Genomic DNA, 20078 nt, shown 5'->3' on the forward strand with positions numbered 1-20078 from the left:
TTACGAACGGAAGTCAAGTCAAATATTTTCTTTGCAAAATCAAGTTCCCACCAGTCTAAACACGGTATTCTGATTAATATTTCGTTTGTGGAATATGAATTAAGGAGAATAATCTATCGCTTTTTATCCATCTCAAGCAGGCAGGAAGCCAGAATTTTTTTCTCTCACGGGGCTGAGGGGAGCTTTGACCAATATGTGAGAAAAAAAAATGCAATCGATTTCATGGCTTCTCTTATTTGAGAGGTTCTCTCATTTTTCAATAAAAGTATGAAAAACACCACAAGCATACGCACGGAAGTGTGGAAGTGCCAATGTGGCGTAAACACTTTTTGACCGGCAAACTCAGACAAATTGATCAAATGTTGGCTAAGTGCTAAAACAAGTAAAAAAAAATGCTTTTTGCATTTCGTCTACATTATAGCAATGTGTTAAAAATTAAACAAGTTTATTTGTGTAGAATCAACTCAGGGCTGTGATTTTGCCCTGTACTGCCACCTGAAAAGGACATCACCTTGCCCACAAGCTCAGCTTGCGAACATCACAGCTCACCTGTTCTCTCTGTTTGGTCACGTGATGTTTGCAAGATGAGTCTGTGGGCAAGGTGATGTCAATTTCAGTCAGCAGCAGGTGGCAGTACAGGGAAAGTATTCTGTCTCACAAAAGTAGTATTTGGCAAACATATTCAGCAAGTAACAAAAAGCTAAATAAAAGCTCTATCGTGATTGTTTTGACTGCTCACCCCTTTCTTCTCTTATCTTATTTTTTATGTATTTTTTTTTTTACTGGACATGTGCTGACTTGATTCAGCAAGAAAAAAATGTTGACTTGGTTGTGCAGAAGCGGCAGCTGCAGTCTCTGCTTTTTAAAATGCTCCAACGCACATAAAACCCGAACATGAAAGAATTTGTCTAATGGTAAAAAAGAAAATAAATTAAATTATAGACCACGCATCAAAACGGAATCTCACAATTAAAAGAAAGCCGACACTGGAGATTCCCACTCCGTTTCAAATATCAGGTCAAAAATAAAATGACAAGTTGCCCCGTTTTTTATGTCAGGCAGCTAATCAATGCAAATGCTTCTTTTGCAATTGACATCTCACAAGCCACGATTACCACCAAACGTCACTTTTTGTATCAATGCTCGATTGTCAATGAAGGATTTCAGTTATCAGCGTCTTTTAGTTTTGTTTGTTTGTTCTGAAATTCCACATTGAAATGCGCTCAAGTTGTGCTCGTTCCGCGTTGGAAGCCCGACAGCAAAAAGGCAAAAATTGGGAGGCTGACAGTGAGGCGGTGCGAGGAGGAAGTCAAGTCACCTTGATACCTGCACAAAGTTGACAGCAGACACACTCGACATGGTGCAGGGGGGAGGATGGGACGAGCGGCCCCTCGTGGAATCGTTAACCCGCCCGGACCAAAACGGACTGAAATGCAAAGAGTTGCACATCTGTCACAACAACACACAGGTAGGGACGCAAGCAAAGCTTTGAAAATGCGCTTGATCAAGTGTGCAAGTCATCATGACAAGACATTCTGGATCGCAACAGATCCCAGGAAAGTTGATTTTGTGTTTCGACCCGCTTGGTGACGTCAGCAAATCTTGTGTTCTCTTACTCGCGGTTCTATTTCACAATCGTGGATTCGAATTCTAATTTGGATTGCTCCATTGTCGAGCGTTTCGACGTGACATTTGGGCTACTTTCCTTGAACTCCTAAAAACAAATTCGGGCGATCTGTAATTTCTCTGAAGTCGATGAGATAGTTCGGAAGCAGGAAGAGACCCCGCCCTTGTTAGGTGACCTCCAAAGCAGGTTTTGTTTGCCTCCAGGCTGCACACACTAGGAAGCGGCTGTGCCATAATAGGTTGCACTGATTTGGTGGGAGGTTTTTATTTATTTATTATTATTATTATTATTATTATTATCATTAGCCACAGCGGCCCAGAAAGAAAATGTGTGATAAATAGTTACAGTTCTGATTTTCGAAATACATAAATTAATCAGCACTTCTTGACTGTTGCACTTTCAAATTCAATTCAATGATGAATTCAATTATTATCCACTTATATATTTTAATGCACAATTGTCTTGGTCTCGTGGTTTGCACGTACGTTTACCGCCCTTGTGCTAAAATTGAAGTTTTAAAAATCAGATGCTTTTACAATTTGGGGAGTTTGCATGTTCTCCCTGTGCTTCTACTTTGGCTTCCAAAAACTTTCATGTTGGCTCGATTGAAGACTCTCAGCTGTCCATACTTGGTGTGAATGCAAGTGAGAAATGTTGTTTTTGCTGGCGACATTTGTGAGGACAACCTCATGAAAATGAAAACACAAAATAGTTGAAATATTGTGCATCATCAGATTTTAGCTTTAGGGGGGTTGACAACAAATTGCAATAAAAACAAATTGCTATTTCCTAAAATAACCCCCTCCCCCCAAAAAAAGAAAAGGACTTCAAAAGCCAGACGATAGTCCATAATCTTGCCAGGTTAACATTTTATTACTTGCCTCGTTCTGCGGTGTTGTTTAAGCTCGTCACACTTGGATGAAACTGTGACACAAACGTTAGCCATTTCTATTCTTCCACGGCTATTTAAACGCTAGTGAGCGGACGACATTTCTGGCCACTGACAAAATGCAACGAGGACAAAATCAATTTGGCCACAAATTGAAAACTTTGTCGGCTTCCTTGCCCGTCATGGGCCCTTTAAATGATCCTTGAAAACGATCCTCTTTACATATTGACATTTTTGCACAGCGTATAAAATGTTTCCATATGTTTCAATTCCAATGTGGGCTCCTTGTTGTATAGAAACGGTCGGAGCGGATCGCTTCCTCCGGGCCGGCAGAACCTGAACATGTGCCCATGCTTGTGGCTGTCCCTTTATACGTGCGCTCTTGTATTGTCATCCTTTTTGGCTACCTCAGAGACTTCCTCAAAACAGCAGGCTGACGGATGCATACGACACCCCAAACAAAAAAAACAAACACAGAGTGTAGTCCATATTTCCTCAAATGTCCTTTCCCTCTTTTTTCAAGGTCACGATATAAAAGTGCTCAAGTTGGTGTTTTGTGTCTTGTTTTCTAGAAACATGTCGGGGGTCCACAAGTCACCTGTGGCCAGCCCAGACAGGAAGCGTTTGAAAAGGCGCCCATGCATGTGGCTGTGTTGACATACTTGGGCTTCGGCATCGTCACCCTCTTCGGCTACTTCCGAGACTTCCTCAGAGCTGTGGGCTTAGAAAAGCGCAATCTCGCGCAGGAACGAGAGGAACAGAAGGTACGTCGTGGTCCCCGTGCACATCATCATCGTCGTATGGCGACTCACGCACGCACGCGCGGTTGGCATGCTTTGAGTCTTAACTGATTGTTTTGTCTGGAATGGTTGCTCGTTAGCTCGTTGTCCTTCTTCGTGTACGCTTTGTACACGAGCGCTTCACAACAATGTTGCCAGGGGTGAGACAGCACACCACTGGGAGGATCCGCTGACGACCTAATTCCATCTCAGAGGAGTCAAGATATCGCTCGGTTTGGTGCTTCATACGTTAGACAACACGAAACTTGCCAAAGAGTTCAACGTTTTTGCTTCCAGATGCATGGCTAGTTTAGAGAAGCTCCAAACGTAAACGGGAGTTGTCCAAAGCTCAAATGACATGGGACGGTCTCAACTTGCAGGATTTTGTCCCACTTTACCAAGACTTTGAAAACTTCTACACCCGAAATCTTTACATGAGAGTACGAGACAACTGGAACCGGCCGCTGTGCAGCCTGCCGGGGCCCGTCTTTGACCTGATGGAGAGACTTTCTGACGACTACAACTGGACATTTAGGTACTGAAAGCTTTGACAAACTAACCCAATTGTTCAGCCTGACTTCCCGTACAAGATTTTAGCAGAGCGATAAAAAGAAGAGAATGTGATTTATCAGCTACAGCATTTTACAGGATGTACAAAAAAAGCGGAAGATGTTTTGGGCAATTCTTTGCTTCCACCTTGTCGGAAGAAGACGGCAAATATTTTTGTGTATGCCAAGAACAGGTCACAGTTTTTGTGGGGGGTTTTTTGTAGCACAACTTAAGATCTCCTGGGCCAAAAAATATGTACGCCCAAACTCCTTTTTGCCAATCTTTTGTTGATGAAACCGTATCATCCCATAAACTTGAGATTGTTCTGCTCAACAGCTCGGGAAAATCTTAACTTAAGCAGCAACATGAGGAGAGGATATATCAGTTTCACAATTGCTGTAATTACGGATGCCGATAATATGAATAAGTTTCAATCTGATTCTGATGTCGAAAATGGAGCAGGAAGTCTTGAGGAAGGAGATTTTGTTAACCGGAATGAACTTTGCGTGCATTCACTCGTCAATCACTTTGACATTTATTCAATTTTGAGTTTTAATTCTAAATTCAGTTGTAAAGCCATTTGAGGGTCTGAAGGAATGTTGTTCCTTCCTTAATAAACATTTGTTATTGCGCATCTTATGAATAAATCAGGTCAGAAGTAATGAGTTGATATTTTCAACTTCTTTGTAATTTGACATTTATTTGCTTTGAATACAGCGTAATGGAAAGACTCGGCGTGTCGGGGAAACAACTAATGCATCTCCTAATGTTTAATTGCTTGCAGATTTACTGGCAGGAAAATAGCAAATGTCATCAACATGGGCTCGTACAACTACCTCGGGTTCGCGGAGAACAATGCCGAATACCTCGAAACGGTGGCCGACAAAACGCGCCGGTATGGGCTCGCCGTTTGCAGCACACGGCAGGAAATAGGTAAGCATGAGGTCAGTGTTGTATCGTAGGAGCAGAAAAAAAGAAATGATGAGCGCGAGTGCGAGCGCGTGTCTTGTCCTGTTGCGCTGGCATGGGCCATTAATCCCAACGCCGCGGCCTCACACGGCTTCAGAAGTCGTCAGCGTGCATCTGACAGAGCGGCAATATGCCGAGTCGCAAACCCTCATCACATATGCCGCCATTTATTATCTTTCTGGTGATTTATACTGTCTGCAAGTTTAATTATCTTTCAGTAGTTGCAATCTTGTATGAATTATTCACCCTTTGTTAAATTATGTAGCGCTCGGGCACAAACTGAGATTATAAACTGGTCCAGTGCGATGGGGAAATGACATCTTGTCATGTTGTGAAACACCGCAAACATGAGGCGGGATGCAAAAAGAGCTCATGAGAGCCGTGTTAGCTTGACTTGGATCAAAGGGAGGCGTATTGTGAATAGCGTGCCATCTTTGGAAAATCTTATCTAGTTTCGGATGGGGGGGGCAGTAGCTTTAAGTGCTGCGATTTCGTGTTGTTACTGTGATGAAATCTGACGCCTGACCAACAGCCTGCTGCTGAAATGTAAACATTGTGCTGGAACTCACCTAACAGGTTGCATTTCCAGACAACGTAAGCAAAAAAAAAAAAAAAACACTGACGCGCTTGCTGAAAAATGTGATTTTTTTTTTTTTCCCCATGGTAAGGATAAATCTAGGTAAAACCTAAATAACTTGGAAAATGTGATCAGGCTAACAATAAAAATAAGAAATGAAATACATTGTGGTTTTATTTCTTATTTATTTATCTTTCTGGTTGAAAATGAATTTCAAGGATTTATTTCTGTTGTTATTCGCTTCCCTCAAGATGGGGAGATAAAAAAAATTCAAACTAATTTCTTAGATGAGACATTGGTGAGCATCCATCACTAAATATTGTCATGGCTCACTCTTAACGTGTCTTTCAAAGGAATGCAAGCATCATTCTTGTCAATCTTGTCATAACTTGACCCGCGAGGCAGTCACAAGGTGTGGCAAGAAATGTCTGAAACGATTGTGTCCATTTTTTCTCCCATTTAAGATGAGTTGGATTGTGATTGGTTAATTTTGAACACACCACGTCACCCCCGCAAGATGTGCACACATTAGCCATTTTCACAATACTTCCCGTCTTCTTTATTTTTTTTTCCCCCCAATTGAGTTACACGACTTATAGATCACATTAATAGTGGAATCAGCCTTGAAATGATTTTCGTACGCCACATAAACCTGATATTTGAACAGGGGTGTGTAGACTTTATTTCTGTCAGAATGCCTCCGTCACATTCCTCTAAAAAAATCAATGTGCTGGTCTGTGGTGACAGGTTTCTTTACGAAATTCAAGTTTTACTTTGTTACGTTTCAATTTGAAGCCACACGCATACCGAACGAGGTCGGAAACGATTCGGGACTTGCGTTGGACAAAATATTATTGAAAACACAAACCATGAGTTTTTGCCTTCAATATGGGTCAGATGAGCAACAAGGATGTTTACAATGAGATCCTCGGGCGTTTCCTTCATTCAGTGCGTAAGCTGAGGTGAGAGTTGTGGCAGAAAAACACAGTGACGACATGCATGTTCACAATGCTCTGAGCATCTGTCAGTTCCTGCCTAAAAAAAAAATTCCCTACTCATTGGACCTGACTACCGGTGATTTTTTATGGTGACCCATTTTGAAGATTTGGTCGACATCAAGAGTTGTTGAGATGTGGCAGGCAAGGCTCCGAAAGTGCGTTTGACTTCTGGGCGATTACAATGAAGGGAAAAGTTGTAGTTTGGAACTTTAGAGCTGGAAGGCTTTTGGCATGTCTTGTGTATTTCGCAACCGTTAGCCAGGCAAATGTTTTAAAAAGACAAACTTCTCAATCATTTATAGAGTTGATGACTTTTCCTACCGTAATGACTTGGCTATTGATTGATTGATTCATTCAATGGCTAACTCCAAAGAAGTCGGCCAGTAGAACCAAAGAGCAGATTGTATCAACGTGTGGAGAACAGGCTACGATCAAAATGCGCTTCTTTTATGACACCCGCTGAGTCAAGGTTGCAGATGCAAATCATTAACTCTTCTCGGGGACTTTGTTTTCCTCGTCTGCTTGTAAAACCTTTAAAGACATCTTCATTCACGTGCGTTCAATGAAAGAAGGAAGTAAAGAACCAAATCTGCAAATGTCTTCTTTTTCTGTCTGTGACTTGCAGAAAACGTTGACTAGATGCTCCATGCACACATGGAATGAGATCTCATTCAGGGGCTTTTCCCGCTCAGCCTTGACCAAGATACCAAGATTGTGAAGACGACGTTCGGTATTGATGAAAAATTGGTGCACTCAGGCTTTCGGCCATGTTGATGAAACTCATAAATCAATGTGACTCGCCACCATGCTGTATGGATTTCAAGCAAATGAAAAATCCGTGTAAAGACACCGTTGCGTGGCCATGTTTGGGTTTTCCTCCAGTTCCTACTTTTTGTTGGCGTCCAAAATGTGCTGCGGCACGATTTTCTAATTTTGCTTATCTGAAGAAAAGTCTTTGCAAAGCTTGGAAAGTGACTTCAGTTCAAGTTCGGCCGTCAAGCAACTTTTTTTTTCCTAATTTCGACGACAATTGATGCTTGCCGGAGGTCATGGGTCGTGTACCGGTGGGCTCAATTGCCGCTTGCTGTTCACAATCGCCGGCGACTTGTCCGGGACGTTGCCTGCTTTTCATTTCACCGTCGACAACATGAAAACATGAATGGATTGCCGTGTGAACGACGTTTTATGTTTGATTTCTGTCACTTAGGCACGCTGGACATTCATGTCGACCTTGAAAATCTCGTGGCCCGTTTCCTTGGAGTGGAGTCCTGCATGGTATTTGGGATGGGGTTTGCCACCAACTCCATGAACATTCCCGCACTTGTCGGCAAGGTAAAAATGCCACACAGTAGCAGAAAATCCAACCGTGGTACCGAACGCCGCAACAAAGGAGATCTTAATGAAATTAGCCGAGCTTTTGCGGCGGTCGTGCATATGGCCTCAATGAATAAATGATAGTCAACTCAGCTCGGAACAAATCCCGACTCACCCCGTTAATTAAAATAATTCTAATTAAACAGAACAGTCGCCAGGAGGTTGAGGCTCTGGGTGTACATAGTTGACGAGGAGGGGCACGTTTTTGTTAAGAGCACCTCTCAAGGGTATTATTAGCCGTACACTTGCCTGTCGGCGCACCAGTCGGCGCTCACGCAGACGGTCGCCGGTTACCTGGGGCAACGCGTCGCACAGATATCTGATTGGACCGGACAGGACGAAGAGGACGGTTGACCTGATCAACGTGGGGCGGCATTTATGCAGCTCGAGAGGTTGCCGCACCCCCCCCCCCCACACTGTAACCCTGCGGGGGCTACGGAGGGTCAACCGCGCTGCCAACTCTGACCTGCCATGCCATGCCATGCCAGGACAGGACAGGACAGGCTTTGCATCGGAGTGACAGCTGCTGTTGGTCTGAGGCCCGAGGGAGCGTTTCTGTCACTGAGATGGCGTCAGCACGACGTCATTAAGAATTCATTTGAACGTACGTTATGCTGTCAAATGCTTTTCAGCGTCTCAATCTTATATATGCGAAAATTGTGGCGAAGGCTGTGCCATTTATTCAATCAATTTGCACACGAATCCAGGCTGTCCATCAAGTGTCTTTAATACATGATAAACTTTTTTTTTTCTTTCCATCAACAGGGTTGATTTCAAAACCTACAAAACCACTTTGTATGTAGAACAAATCAAATTCACGTATCTCATCAATTGCTTTGGTACTAATTTGTTTTTCATTGTAAAGAGACTTTGAGGACAGCCTGTAGTCGCTCCTGTGCTGCATTTTGGGATTTGCTCTTTTTAGTCAGGAATAATTTAATTTCCTTCCCCCCCCCCCCCTTCCGAGGGCTGTTTGATCCTGAGTGACGAGCTCAACCACACTTCTCTCATCTTAGGGGCTCGATTGTCAGGAGCGACCATCAAGGTTTTCAAACACAATGGTGAGTCACAGCTGGAACGACCATTTGAGATGATGGCTGCATAAATTTCATATTGATATCGTGCGTTCCAATTTTAAGCGTTGAAAAATGCGTGTCCGTTTTTGTATTCGATTTATCTTGCCTCTGCTTGTTTATCACGTAACAATTCCTTTTGCCCATCCATCCATTATTTAAACCACTTAGCCTCACTATCATAACTAAGTAAAATTATTTGCATTATGCAAGGTTTCTAAAAGCAAGTCATTTATCAACGCTGTCAACCGTGCTTACAAAGTTCTTAACCAGGATCTGGGATCGGGTGCCCAAAACCCGTGTACGTATGCACCACGTATCGATTTATTTATTCCAAACTATTAGCGCTTGAAGGAAAACATTAGTTTCTCCACAGCACAGGATTTGCCTCAGGAAAGACCTACTTAACATTCTATGTTTGGATCAGCGATTGTGAAGGCTTTAATGAAAAGGCTTCACTTTACAGTCACGGCCGTGTTTATCCAGCAGCGCAAAAGCTGAATGTGTATTTAAATGAAAATGTCAATCTTGTTGCAATTCACCCTGCTATTTAAGTTGCCAAATTATGTGTAGTTTTTTTCCCCCTTGCATTCAATAACGGCTAGATAGACGTATTAAACACGAAAGAGATATCATTCACTGTCCTCGGATAAGGAACACACGCTGCTGCGTTCAGTCGACAGGACAAACGAGACGGTCCGCTAGTGCTAAATTCATACTGACGTGTACAAGCCAACTCCGTTCTAGGTATTTCCAAGCAACTCTCACAGGGCAAAGAGCCCCGAGGCACCTGAACAAATGACCTCTCGCTGCCTTTGTGCCTCCTGCACTCACTGCTCGTGCGCTCTTATTAGCGCAAGGCCCATATTTACAAATAGGGCTAGACCGGCCCAGATTAATTATTAACATTCAATAATATTCCTTGCCTTGCTGAGCCCCAAACAAAAAGACGCCGGACTGGTTTGTGTCGTCTCGCGTCATCGCAGACGTATATGCTGTACATGAACGTTGTTGCTTTGCTGACGAGTATGGCCAACGTTCAGTTGCATTTCACAACTCAAGCTGAGCCCAAATGGCACAATGGACGCACACGGTCTGAAGAATACTTGTCGTCAAATCAATACTCCTTCACTGGCACACAATCTTTTCATGACAAGTCGAACTCGTCCCCACTGTGGCGCCATTCGAAAAATTAGGAGCAGTAATATGCGCTTCCGGGAAGCAAAATGATCTGAAACGCATCGTTTCAAACGTTTCCTCGTAAGTAAGGCTGCAATATTTCTCGGTGACGGATTGCTAGTTGGGTGACGAGAGAGCAGCTTGCTGTCTTGTAACTACAGTTGATGAATACTGCCACCTGCTGGTTGCTTAAATAAGTGACATCACCCTCATGAACTTGCATGTGGTGATGTATGCAATATCAAACTGCATCGATATTTCCTTTTGGAATGTTATGAAATGTCTTATTTTACAAATGTAATGTTCAAGTGAGTCATTCTAGAGCCATGTCAAATTTCACGAGGCTGTCAATGATTTTGGTTTGAATCTTAAAAGTGTTGTGAAATCTGTGTGTGTGTTTTGCATGTGGAAGACATGGTCCATTTAGAGAAAGAGTTAAGAGACTCGATCTGCTCAGGGCAGCCTCGAACCCACAGACCCTGGCGGAAAATCCTAATTATGGTGGAAGGCATCTATAGGTCAGTTGCTCTTAACGCCACACACTCGCTCACACTGGACAAATGTCTCTCACACATTTATCTGGTGTCACTTGCTATGTCTTACTAAGTAAAGGCTTCCAGGTGGTCTTAACAGACTTTGTGTCTGCGTGTCAATTTCAGCAGAGAGTTGAAAAGAGCAGCGTGTCTCAGTGAGTCCATCTGCTCATTAGCTCCAAATCGAGGCTACCTTGAGCTGCAAAGGTCGATGAGGCTAAACGCCGAGCCGCTCCTTCGATTAATGGACTTTTTTTCCCCCCTTGGGCTTTTGCTGGAGTTGCTTAGCCCCTTTGAATGATAATATTTGCACACACAAACGCATTCGTTGTGTGTTTTTGTCATTTCTTCAGGCGTTGCTTTACTGCACGTTGACTAATTGTTGCAGCATTGGATGTTACCTAACTTGTGACCAAACCGTCGCTGCATTTTCAACTTTTTTCATGAACGCCGTCCTTTGACATTAGCATGGAGGGCTCAGTGGTCCGACTTCCGCAACTGATCGCTCTGAAGAAGAAATACAAGGCATGTCTGTACCTGGATGAGGCCCACAGCATCGGTGCCGTGGGACCGGGCGGGAAGGGTGTGACGGAGCTGTTTGGGGTGAAGCCCGCCGACGTGGACGTGATGATGGGCACCTTCACCAAAAGCTTTGGAGCTGCTGGAGGATATATCGCAGGCAAAAAGGTCAGTGCCTGTTCCTGGATTTTTTTTTTGTCATTCTGGTTTGTGACTTTTTGCATCTTAATGATGATGCGTGCCACAAAAATCAATATTTCGGATCTCCAAAACTAAACTGCGCAAACATCAAAACAGACTAAACACAAACAACCGACCAAAGCTATCTTCTTATTTTCAACCTTTATGGCAGTTATGAACAAACATGACATTGGATACAAGCAGCTTGAATGTTTTAACTCTCGAGGGTGGCCGAGCATCGCGCTACTGCGACTGACTTTTCCGAGGCAAAGACTATCTTCATTAAATACCGTAACACCATATGTGAGAAGTAGTGCAGCTTTCTACTCAACTGCACTAGCGCCACTTGAGGAACAACTTGTTACATTAAAAAAAAAATAAAAAAATCTTGAATGGTGGCCTCAGTAACGCCTCTGTTAGTAATTGGCTTTTTTGGAAACGGCGAGTCGAGTTATCTGAGAGATGCTCGTCTGCTTCCTGACGACGTTCAAGTGGGACTCAGCTGAGAGGTGCATTTTGTAGCCCCTCACTGCTCACACGTGTGAATTTGTGTGGTCGGGCTGGCTGTGCGGTGCACAACCCAAATTTGAATTCTTCATCCTATTTGAAATGAAGACCCTGCATGTTTGAGAATTGAGAATGATGCTTGTCGGTGGACCCGTTTGAAGAAAGTCCCCCTCACGGCCAACAAATGTTGCGCAGGCTTTTGTCATTTCAATTGAGTCCATTAAGAAGTGCACTTGAGTACATAACCACATGGCTTTTGCCGCACTTGATTAAAATGGTGCAGAGGAAGTAAACATGTTGTTTGAATTAGGGATGGCGAAGGCAACTCTTCCTGTCCTTTCCTCATGTTGGCTCGGCCATAATAAGAAGGTACGGCTGGCACGTGGCCAGCCCCTTCTTGTGGCAGCCTCGGAACTGCGCTCCAGATTTCACAAGGCAACTTTAACAGGCGCGATCATGTTTGAAGTACCGACATTGACAGCTGGCTGTAGTAAAGTCCAGGATTCTCGATATGGAGGTATTTGTTTGTTGCTGGGTGGACCAGAAAAGAATTCATCATACGGCTTCTGGAAAACGGGCGTATTGTAGCATTTGATGAGGGGAGGAAAGAAAACCTCAATGGTTGGGCTCTTTTTCAGTTATTTTGTTTTTTGTCTGCATCGCTCCTACTTTTGTCTGAGGCGCACTGCAACATTAGTAATTGTGTTTGTGTCTGCGGGTGAAGGAGAAGCTCTTAAGCTGTCACTCCGCGCCCCCAGACGTGAGATGGATGTTTGTTCTCTCACATGTTGGCCTTATTGGTGATCTCGGTCACACCAAAATCCTGCGGTGAAAATCCCGGTCTTAAAACAAAAACACATGTCATGTTGCTTGGGGATTTGGATGGTGCGTTTGAGCGCTTCCCCTTAAATCCCTTCCCCTCACATGTGCGCAAGCAAGCCGCAGCCGCCGCCCAGTGGGGACAGATGGCGAGAATGGAAGCGGTGGCCAGACATCATCGCCAAGCGACGTGTCATCACCCGGCACCCGCTGGCCGCCGCACATTCCGCCATGGCTTTGAGTTTGCGGCAACCTCCGAGGACACACCATCCGATAGTTTTGCAGCAATCCTTCTCGCATCTTCCAAACCAGAGGCACGAGTCATCTTCCGCTGACATGACGCAGCCCATGCTGGCTCGTTTTGGTGTTCTGCTCTGGCTTCCGGAAACTTCCGATTGGGAGGTGTTCCAGAGCTCATCGACGTGTAGGTCATTTGGATGTCCTGCAGGTGAACAGTGAACTTGGGCTCCCTCTAGGGGCTTTCGCTTAGAAGTGCATTTCTTTTCATTATCTCAGCCAGATGAATTTAGGAGAAAGTCAACATTTTAAATACACTCAACTCCGCATATTGGCGGTTCTGCATTCACAAAAATTCGACTATTTCCCTTTTTGTTTTTAATTCACCAATTTGTTGCATTTGTGCTCATCTTGTGACATCTTAATAACATGGAACAATGTTGAAACGAGTTGAGGAGCTTCATTTGGACTAAAGTAGCACTTTGCCGCCATCATGAGGCATTTTGATGCCAAGGAGTCAATTAAGAAGCTTCATTTAGACCAGAAGTATTCAATTAAAAGTCACAGAGGTCCACGACGAACATTTTTTCCAATTAAAAGGTCCGAACCAAAGTCCAACTTCCCTTAATGTCTAGCCTATGTTCACATTTTAATAGTTTCAATATTTAGTCATTTTCAACAGAGCGCATTTTCTACTAAATATTTAGCAATGTTCCCATAAAACGCCTTTGCCAGTCAAACAAATCTAAGGCGTTTATGTCACATTCAAGAAAATGTGGCTCCAGGAACTTAAGGCTGCCACTTCCAGAAAAAAACTGTAAAATATCTCCTGCAGAAATATATTAAGTGCTAAGCATTGAGTTAACACCTTTTACCTTTTTTTTTCTTAAATCAAAGAGTCATCAGCCTAAAAAAACGGAAAGCCTAATTATAAACCAGATCAACATGTTTAGTACACAATCAATAAAAATGGCTGTCCTCATGAAAAACGAATTCAAAATGAGCTTTGACAGCACCTTTTCTTTTGAATATTTTTTTAACTTCTCTTAATGAGAAAAATGAGTTGTGACTGCCCTGCCAGTGACTTAAATCTGGGTTGGAACGGAGTCAGAGCAATTGGGATTTGGTCGATTATGTCACACATCTGGGCTTTGTGTTTTCCTTGAAATAATGTTTGTGCAACAGCATTTAAGCACTCCTTCACAACTTCCCCATCACTGAATGTTTTTTTATGTTTCCCCAAAATCCACGATACTTTTAGTGAACATTCGTTTGCATGCCGCTGGGCTGTAAACGAAAATGTAAAAATCTGTTATACTGCACTCGAAGTTCGATGTTTTTGCGTGCGCTCACCTCAAACTTCAGCGGATAACTTTGCACAAAAGGGCGGTGCTTCGTTTCGTCGTGGCGCTTGGCAATGTTGCGACGGTTTCGGAGCATATGATGCTCACTGGTTTGGAATCCGCTGCAGCCAGAACGCAACTAAATTTCTCCGTCCATTCATTTAAAACAAGACGCATCGACCTCGCTAACTTTTTAGCACGGCGTACTGTCAGCTGCACTCTCTTCCGGTCTGCTGCGCAATTGGCAGTGGATCGTAAACAAAAGATTTGATTGGCTCAAATCAGTGACGCCTTTTCCGCATGAACTCGAATTGCAGCGTCAACGTTTGCGAATGCGCCCTGAAAAAAATGCATCATAGATTGGCCATGGGTCCGTTTGGAACCATCTGTCAGTCCGGATCCGGACCGTGGTCCGCCATTTGGTGATGCCTGATTTAGACAAAAGAAGTGCTCTTCAAAGTCAAGTCAAATTTATTTATGCAGCCCTTACTCAGAGTCTCAAAGGGCTTCACAAGGCCACAGTTGACAAATATTAACGGCCTCCCTTGATCTTAACCACGCAGGAGAACAAGAGAAAACGATCAAAATAAAAAATCTAATTTGAGAAGGAACAACAGATCGTGAAATTCCCTTTCCGTGATGACCAGGCTGCAACGGATGCCGAGTGGGCAACATTGAACACTTAAATGTGATTCTCTACAATGTTAGTTCGAATCGTGTGAAAGTCCAATCACAAGCACACTCACAACACATTATGCAAAGTGGTTCCGATAACGCACGGCTGGATAAATGGATCAATGCGTGCATGAATTTCGGAGAAAGTGTATTGAAGTCAATTGTGCAGCATCATTTTGACAAAAGTAGTGCTTTGCTCCCCTCTTGGTGCCATGTAACCTTGTTGAAGTTTGTTGAAGAGCTTCATTTTGACCAAAGTGATGTTTTGCATTCATCTCTGAGCAACTATAGGCACTCGTGAACCTTGTCTCGGACTTTCATTGCAGGAGTTGGTGGACTACCTGCGCAGCCGCTCTCACGGTGCCATGTACACCTCGAGCATGTCCCCTCCTGTCGCTGAGCAGATCATACGAGCCATAAAGTGCATCACGGGGCAAGACGGCAGCACGGAGGGTAAATCGTCGTCGGCTTGGATTTGACGAATTTCTATGCCAATCTTTACACCTGCGCGTCATTTTGATGGGAACAAAAGCAATGTGAATCCGGAGCACCGTACCAATGTTAGCATTCGGAGTAAGTCCAGACCCGCAGGGGAAGACAAACAGCTGCTCCATCCGAAAATATGGTTGCAATTACCGGGGTCTGCAGCGGTAGAAAGAAGGGAGGGCGCAGGGTGAGCAGTACCCGCGCACACGTGACCCTCACATAGAGGAAATCAATTTCATGTGTGTTTTAAGGAACCCAAGACCTCTGAATAGTTTCTGCTTTAATGGCATCAGACGGGAGGGCGGGGAAGTAGTCATTAGTCGCAGTACCACCAAAGAACCAGCACCCTCCTCTTGACCGTGCTGTTGATGAAGTGGGCTTGCGCAGGTAGAACGCAGCCCTTTGTGCTCCTGAATATGAAAAGGTCGCCAGAATCTTGCAGGTCATTGACCGTGCAGCTAAAGTTAAAATAAAACGCACAAAACTCGGGAAGATGCAATCAAGTCGGCGTGTCGGCCGCTCAACTCAACATGCTTTGCATCGAACGTAGCCAAAAGGAAATCTTCACTCTTCAAGCAAGCACTTTTTCACAATGATCACCAACAAACAAAGTCTTTGTTTATCTTTGCGCCTACAGCAGATTAGTTTCATCATTCTCCGTCTGCGTCCGCCGCCCTCCTCTTTTCTCTTGAACGTAGAATTTCACACTTGAAAGCAAACTGGTGCCGAGAGCCCCCAAACGCAGACAAAGAGACCCTGCGCGCAGTCTCTGACCCGCTCCTTAAAATGGCCGAGTCTGCAATCGGCTTTTTGACGTCCTTGCCCTCCACTTTTTGCCCCTTCCCTCTCCTTTCCACAAAAATAGAAACTAGAAAATCGACCCCAAAAAAATGTGCTTCGGGACTGATGCCGGCATGTTTTGTGTTTTCCCGCATTTAAGATAAGGAGCATTCCAAATGCGTTCTTCCATCCCTTCCAATCGCTCTCAGGTAAACAGAATCATGCCGGGCAGCCACGTAGCAAGTTGGCGTGTTGAGGAACACGGGTGGCGGGGGAGGGAGGGGGAGGGTGCAGCATCGCTGGCACTTTTGATTTTGCCGTGATTCCTGAAGTAAAACACTTTGGCATTAAATGCGTGCGCATTTTGTATCAAACGCGTTGCAATCTGTAAAGAGTGAGTCTGGCAACGTGCGTGCGTACGTGCCCGTCTGTGGCCAAACCGGAACCATCTGCTGCTGCAGCTGAGTTGTAATCATCCACTTCATAGAGGAGGCTGCACGGGCCCACATGGAGGTGCAGGCCTCACAGAGTAAGATAAGAACTCCTGTGGCATTTGTTACTTTCTGATGACAGCTGAGGGTGTCCCGTCAGGCAAAAGCAAAGTGAAAACTCAAATAAAAAAGGCGCAGACCTTCACCGAGGCTGAATAAATCTAAACACGTCCGTCAGACTCCATCCATCCATTCATTTTCTTTACCGCATATCCTGACTCAGTGCTTCTCAAATAGTGGGGTGGGGGCAATGCTGAGGGGGCCGCGTGTGACGCTGCGGAACATGCTTTTTTTCCCGCCGTACTCCAAAAAAGTGTAATTGCACCTCCACCCCACTAGTTGGCAGTGGCGCGCTCCTTGCCCATCATGCCAAGCGAGTATGAACTCTACAGTGGAGGTTTCTTTTGCAACCAAAATGCTTTTATTTATAGTTGTGGCGGAGAGTGGGTGGGTGGGGGCGAATTTTTTTTTTCTTGCTAGGGGGGGGGGGGGGGGCGTAACAAAAAATAACTGAGAACCGTCAACCGCTGCTCAAAGTCTAACATCGTCACTGTGAGCAATTGAAGTCTCTCCGTTCTTGTTTTTGTTGAAGGTATCCGACGCATTCGCCAATTGGCTCAGAATACCAGATACTTCCGAGCCAAGGTGAAGAAAATGGGCTTCATCATCTACGGCAACGACGACTCCCCCGTGGTCCCCATTCTGCTGTACATGCCCGGCAAAGTGGTGTAAGGATGCTTCGTTTGTATACGCCGGCCTCTTCCTGGCTGCCTGTCAGCTCAACTGCGCTCGGTCCCCTTTTCAAGCATTTGATTCTCCGTGTTGTTTGTTGTCACGAGCGATTTTCAGCCACATCAGCGCGTTTCATGTTGAAGCGATTTGAACGGTCGCCACGGCCCACATTTCAAAGTTTCCATGAATCACTCGTGCCGACTGTTTGGCTTGACTCGTATTTGTGACTACTGAAGAGAAAACATCAGGTAGCGATTATGCCGAGCCCACTCAGGTATAATGTGTCTTCCGGTGCACGTTGACATGCGGGAACATTTCAATCCCCGAGAAGGAGTTGCCGTTGCCGCGTTGTCAAGACAGGACGGGTTGCTCTTCCAAATTGGAATGTATTAACTAGAAAGGCTGCAGCCAAGTCAACCTTCCGAAATAAAAACCCTTCACTCTCTTTTGGCATGTAACCAATCAATGTTTTGTTTTTTTTTCCTCTCTCACTGACCAGAGCTTTTGCTCGAGAAATGCTTGAGAGGAAAATTGCCGTGGTGGTGGTGGGCTTCCCCGCGACGCCCATCACGGAAGCCCGCGCTCGCTTCTGTATGTCCGCAGCCCACACCAGAGACATGTTGGATGAGGTACGTTCTACATATGCTTGCGCAATCAAAAGCACGCACGCAAACTCCGTCTGAAGCAATTGGCGTTGACCTCAGGTGCTGCACCACCTGGACGAGGTGGGAGACGCTCTGGGTCTGAAGTTCTCACGACGGAAATAATAATCCTCCTGTACTGACCTCAGAAATGAAAATGACTTTGAGCCGGATGGCTAAGGCCACTCTTGACCGCTTCACTTCACCGTGTCAAAAGTTCACACAACACAACGCAAACACAAAATCATCGAGAAGCACTGCTATAACGGAAGGAGGAAATCCAAGCCAGAGAGAACTTTCGATGTACTACATGGACAAAGGTATTTGGCCACGACAACTCATGAAAACGTCCGCATTGTCTAATATGGAAAGAGCCCTCAATCGGGACGCGGCGAACATGCGAGACGTGCAGAGAGCGGAGTCTCTTCAAATATGAGGATGTGTTGCGTGAGACGGCAAAGAGGGTACCACCCACGTTCTGCTGCAAGACGGCCAAATATTGGCAAGCTGCTTTTTTCTCTTTGTTTTTTGTGTAAAATGTGTTTTGGGTTCTTTTTAACAAGAAGTTTGTAAAACCTCTCCTGTCATAACTTTTTATACCAGACAATCGTTGCGATGAATTTGTCAGACCGAGTTTAACAGTCGAGGCTTTTTTTAATGTTGTAAAATCGAGATGAAGGTATGGATGATGTCATTTTGTGTGCTCTTTTTTATGAAACCACGTTTTTTTCAATTCATTTTTATGCTTGTTGCCGAATGATCCTTTTTTCCGACCCGTGCCTAATGATCTGACTTCAATATATGACAATTGATTGCATTGCAAAATAGAAAAAAAGTCAACGTGGAGCTGGCATTCAGCGTCCTGATAGTGCAAGCTCTGCATGAATGATAGCTTATTTAGCATTTACTTCTTTGACGTGTGTTTAAATCCTTCCAAAGCCTGAGGAGGATGCAAATTGTTGAGACTTGTTTTGTTGGAAGATGTCTCGTCTGTTTCACGGCTTCATTGTTGATGTTTTAGAGAGCAGCTTGTTGCCTTTGACGCACACAAACTGCAACAGTTGTGAAGGTAAGCATGCGGGGTATGCGGCACCTGAGCCAACAGAAACCTAAACCGGCAATTAACGCAATGAGCTCCAAATTCTCCTGCAATGGAGTAATCAGTTGATTAACGCAGGAAGGATTATGGATGGATGATAAATGTGTTTTTCACAACGTCTCAGATGGGCTCCAGTCGACACTTGTTTGGCCTCGGGGCGATCGCTGTCTTTGTGTTTAGTTTTTTTTTTACTCTGTGTAAACATCGTCGTGATCACATTTTACAAGAAGAAATGGGATGATTTCTTGTCCGATACGCATGATATGCATCTCCTTTCCAACAACGTTCCCGGTCTTTCTTGAGCCAAGGCACATATTTGAACTAAACAAAAACAACCAAATGCCACAAAACGTGTATTCACAAGAATGAAGAGAATTTCTCTGCCTGTCGCTAGCATGCATACAAAGCTACGTTATTTATGGCGAAATAAAGACACATTAAGAGAAAGTGAATAATTTCCCACAGCACACCTGTTGACCTCTCAGAGCGCAATGATTGGCCGCATAGCACAGCGTGACATTTCCAACGCTTGAGATTGTTTGAAAATAACACCCACGTGTGTGGACTGACCAATAGTATTCAAATGTGATCAAATATTCCATTTTCCAAGTAGGAGGTTTCACTTTGACGCCAGAGGTATCCCATGTGGTACGGAATGAAGTCGTATGATGATGTGTGCAGTATATCCTTTACGATCCACAAAGAACATTCCAAAAAATAATTGTAGAGGCACAAGAAGATGATTGGCATAAGCAATAAACAATTGGCAAATTTTAAATGACCCCTAACCTTAACTTGTCACATCTATAAGAAGGAATATAGTTAAATGATTAACTGGTGTGTTCGACACACTGAAAAAAAGAAGCACTATTTAGCCTTTACAATATCTGGTATGCATTTACAAAATGATAAGAGCGATATTGATAATGCAAAACGCAGTGTACCCAAAATGATTTACAGCTATGGTATGATTTGCATATCTGTATCGAAAACATACAACTTTTGCGAGAAGAAATTCCATC

The 20078-nt window shown here is 44.2% G+C and overlaps 1 protein-coding gene and 1 long non-coding RNA gene across 3 annotated transcripts in view; one reads left to right on the forward strand and one right to left on the reverse strand.

Annotated features, from left to right (window-relative positions):
- The window catches only part of LOC148329744 (uncharacterized), an 18687-nt gene extending 16859 nt beyond the window's left edge, over positions 1-1828 (reverse strand). For both annotated transcript variants that reach the window (XR_015845068.1, XR_015845067.1), the window contains exons 1-2: positions 1617-1828; positions 1319-1426 (exon numbers count right to left, since the gene is read on the reverse strand). This is a non-coding gene — a long non-coding RNA (uncharacterized LOC148329744). The remainder of the gene's footprint in view (positions 1-1318; positions 1427-1616) is intronic.
- On the forward strand, positions 1247-18684 carry sptlc3 (serine palmitoyltransferase, long chain base subunit 3). Its single transcript, XM_088304675.1, has 12 exons — positions 1247-1468; positions 3089-3280; positions 3676-3830; positions 4629-4777; positions 7596-7720; positions 8730-8823; positions 10427-10532; positions 11015-11234; positions 15154-15280; positions 17177-17312; positions 17816-17945; positions 18021-18684. The coding sequence occupies exons 1-12, from the start codon at positions 1358-1360 to the stop codon at positions 18081-18083; spliced, it is 1608 nt and encodes a 535-aa protein (XP_088160801.1). The 5' UTR covers positions 1247-1357; the 3' UTR covers positions 18084-18684.
- Positions 18685-20078: the final 1394 nt, after the last annotated feature.

The sequence above is a fragment of the Idiotropiscis lumnitzeri genome, chromosome 9 (genome assembly GCF_059441095.1).
Source record: "Idiotropiscis lumnitzeri isolate Australia: NSW breed Sydney's pygmy pipehorse chromosome 9, RoL_Ilum_1.0, whole genome shotgun sequence".
Lineage (NCBI taxonomy): Eukaryota > Metazoa > Chordata > Actinopteri > Syngnathiformes > Syngnathidae > Idiotropiscis > Idiotropiscis lumnitzeri.

Excerpts from the sequence above, each read along its gene's own strand:
- sptlc3 (XM_088304675.1), top strand. The coding sequence starts at position 1,358 with ATGGTGCAGGGGGGAGGATGGGACGAGCGGCCCCTCGTGGAATCGTTA. Across the intron at positions 4,778-7,595 it reads CAGCACACGGCAGGAAATAG|GCACGCTGGACATTCATGTC; the intron begins GTAAGCATGAGG and ends TCTGTCACTTAG. Across the intron at positions 11,235-15,153 it reads GATATATCGCAGGCAAAAAG|GAGTTGGTGGACTACCTGCG; the intron begins GTCAGTGCCTGT and ends CTTTCATTGCAG.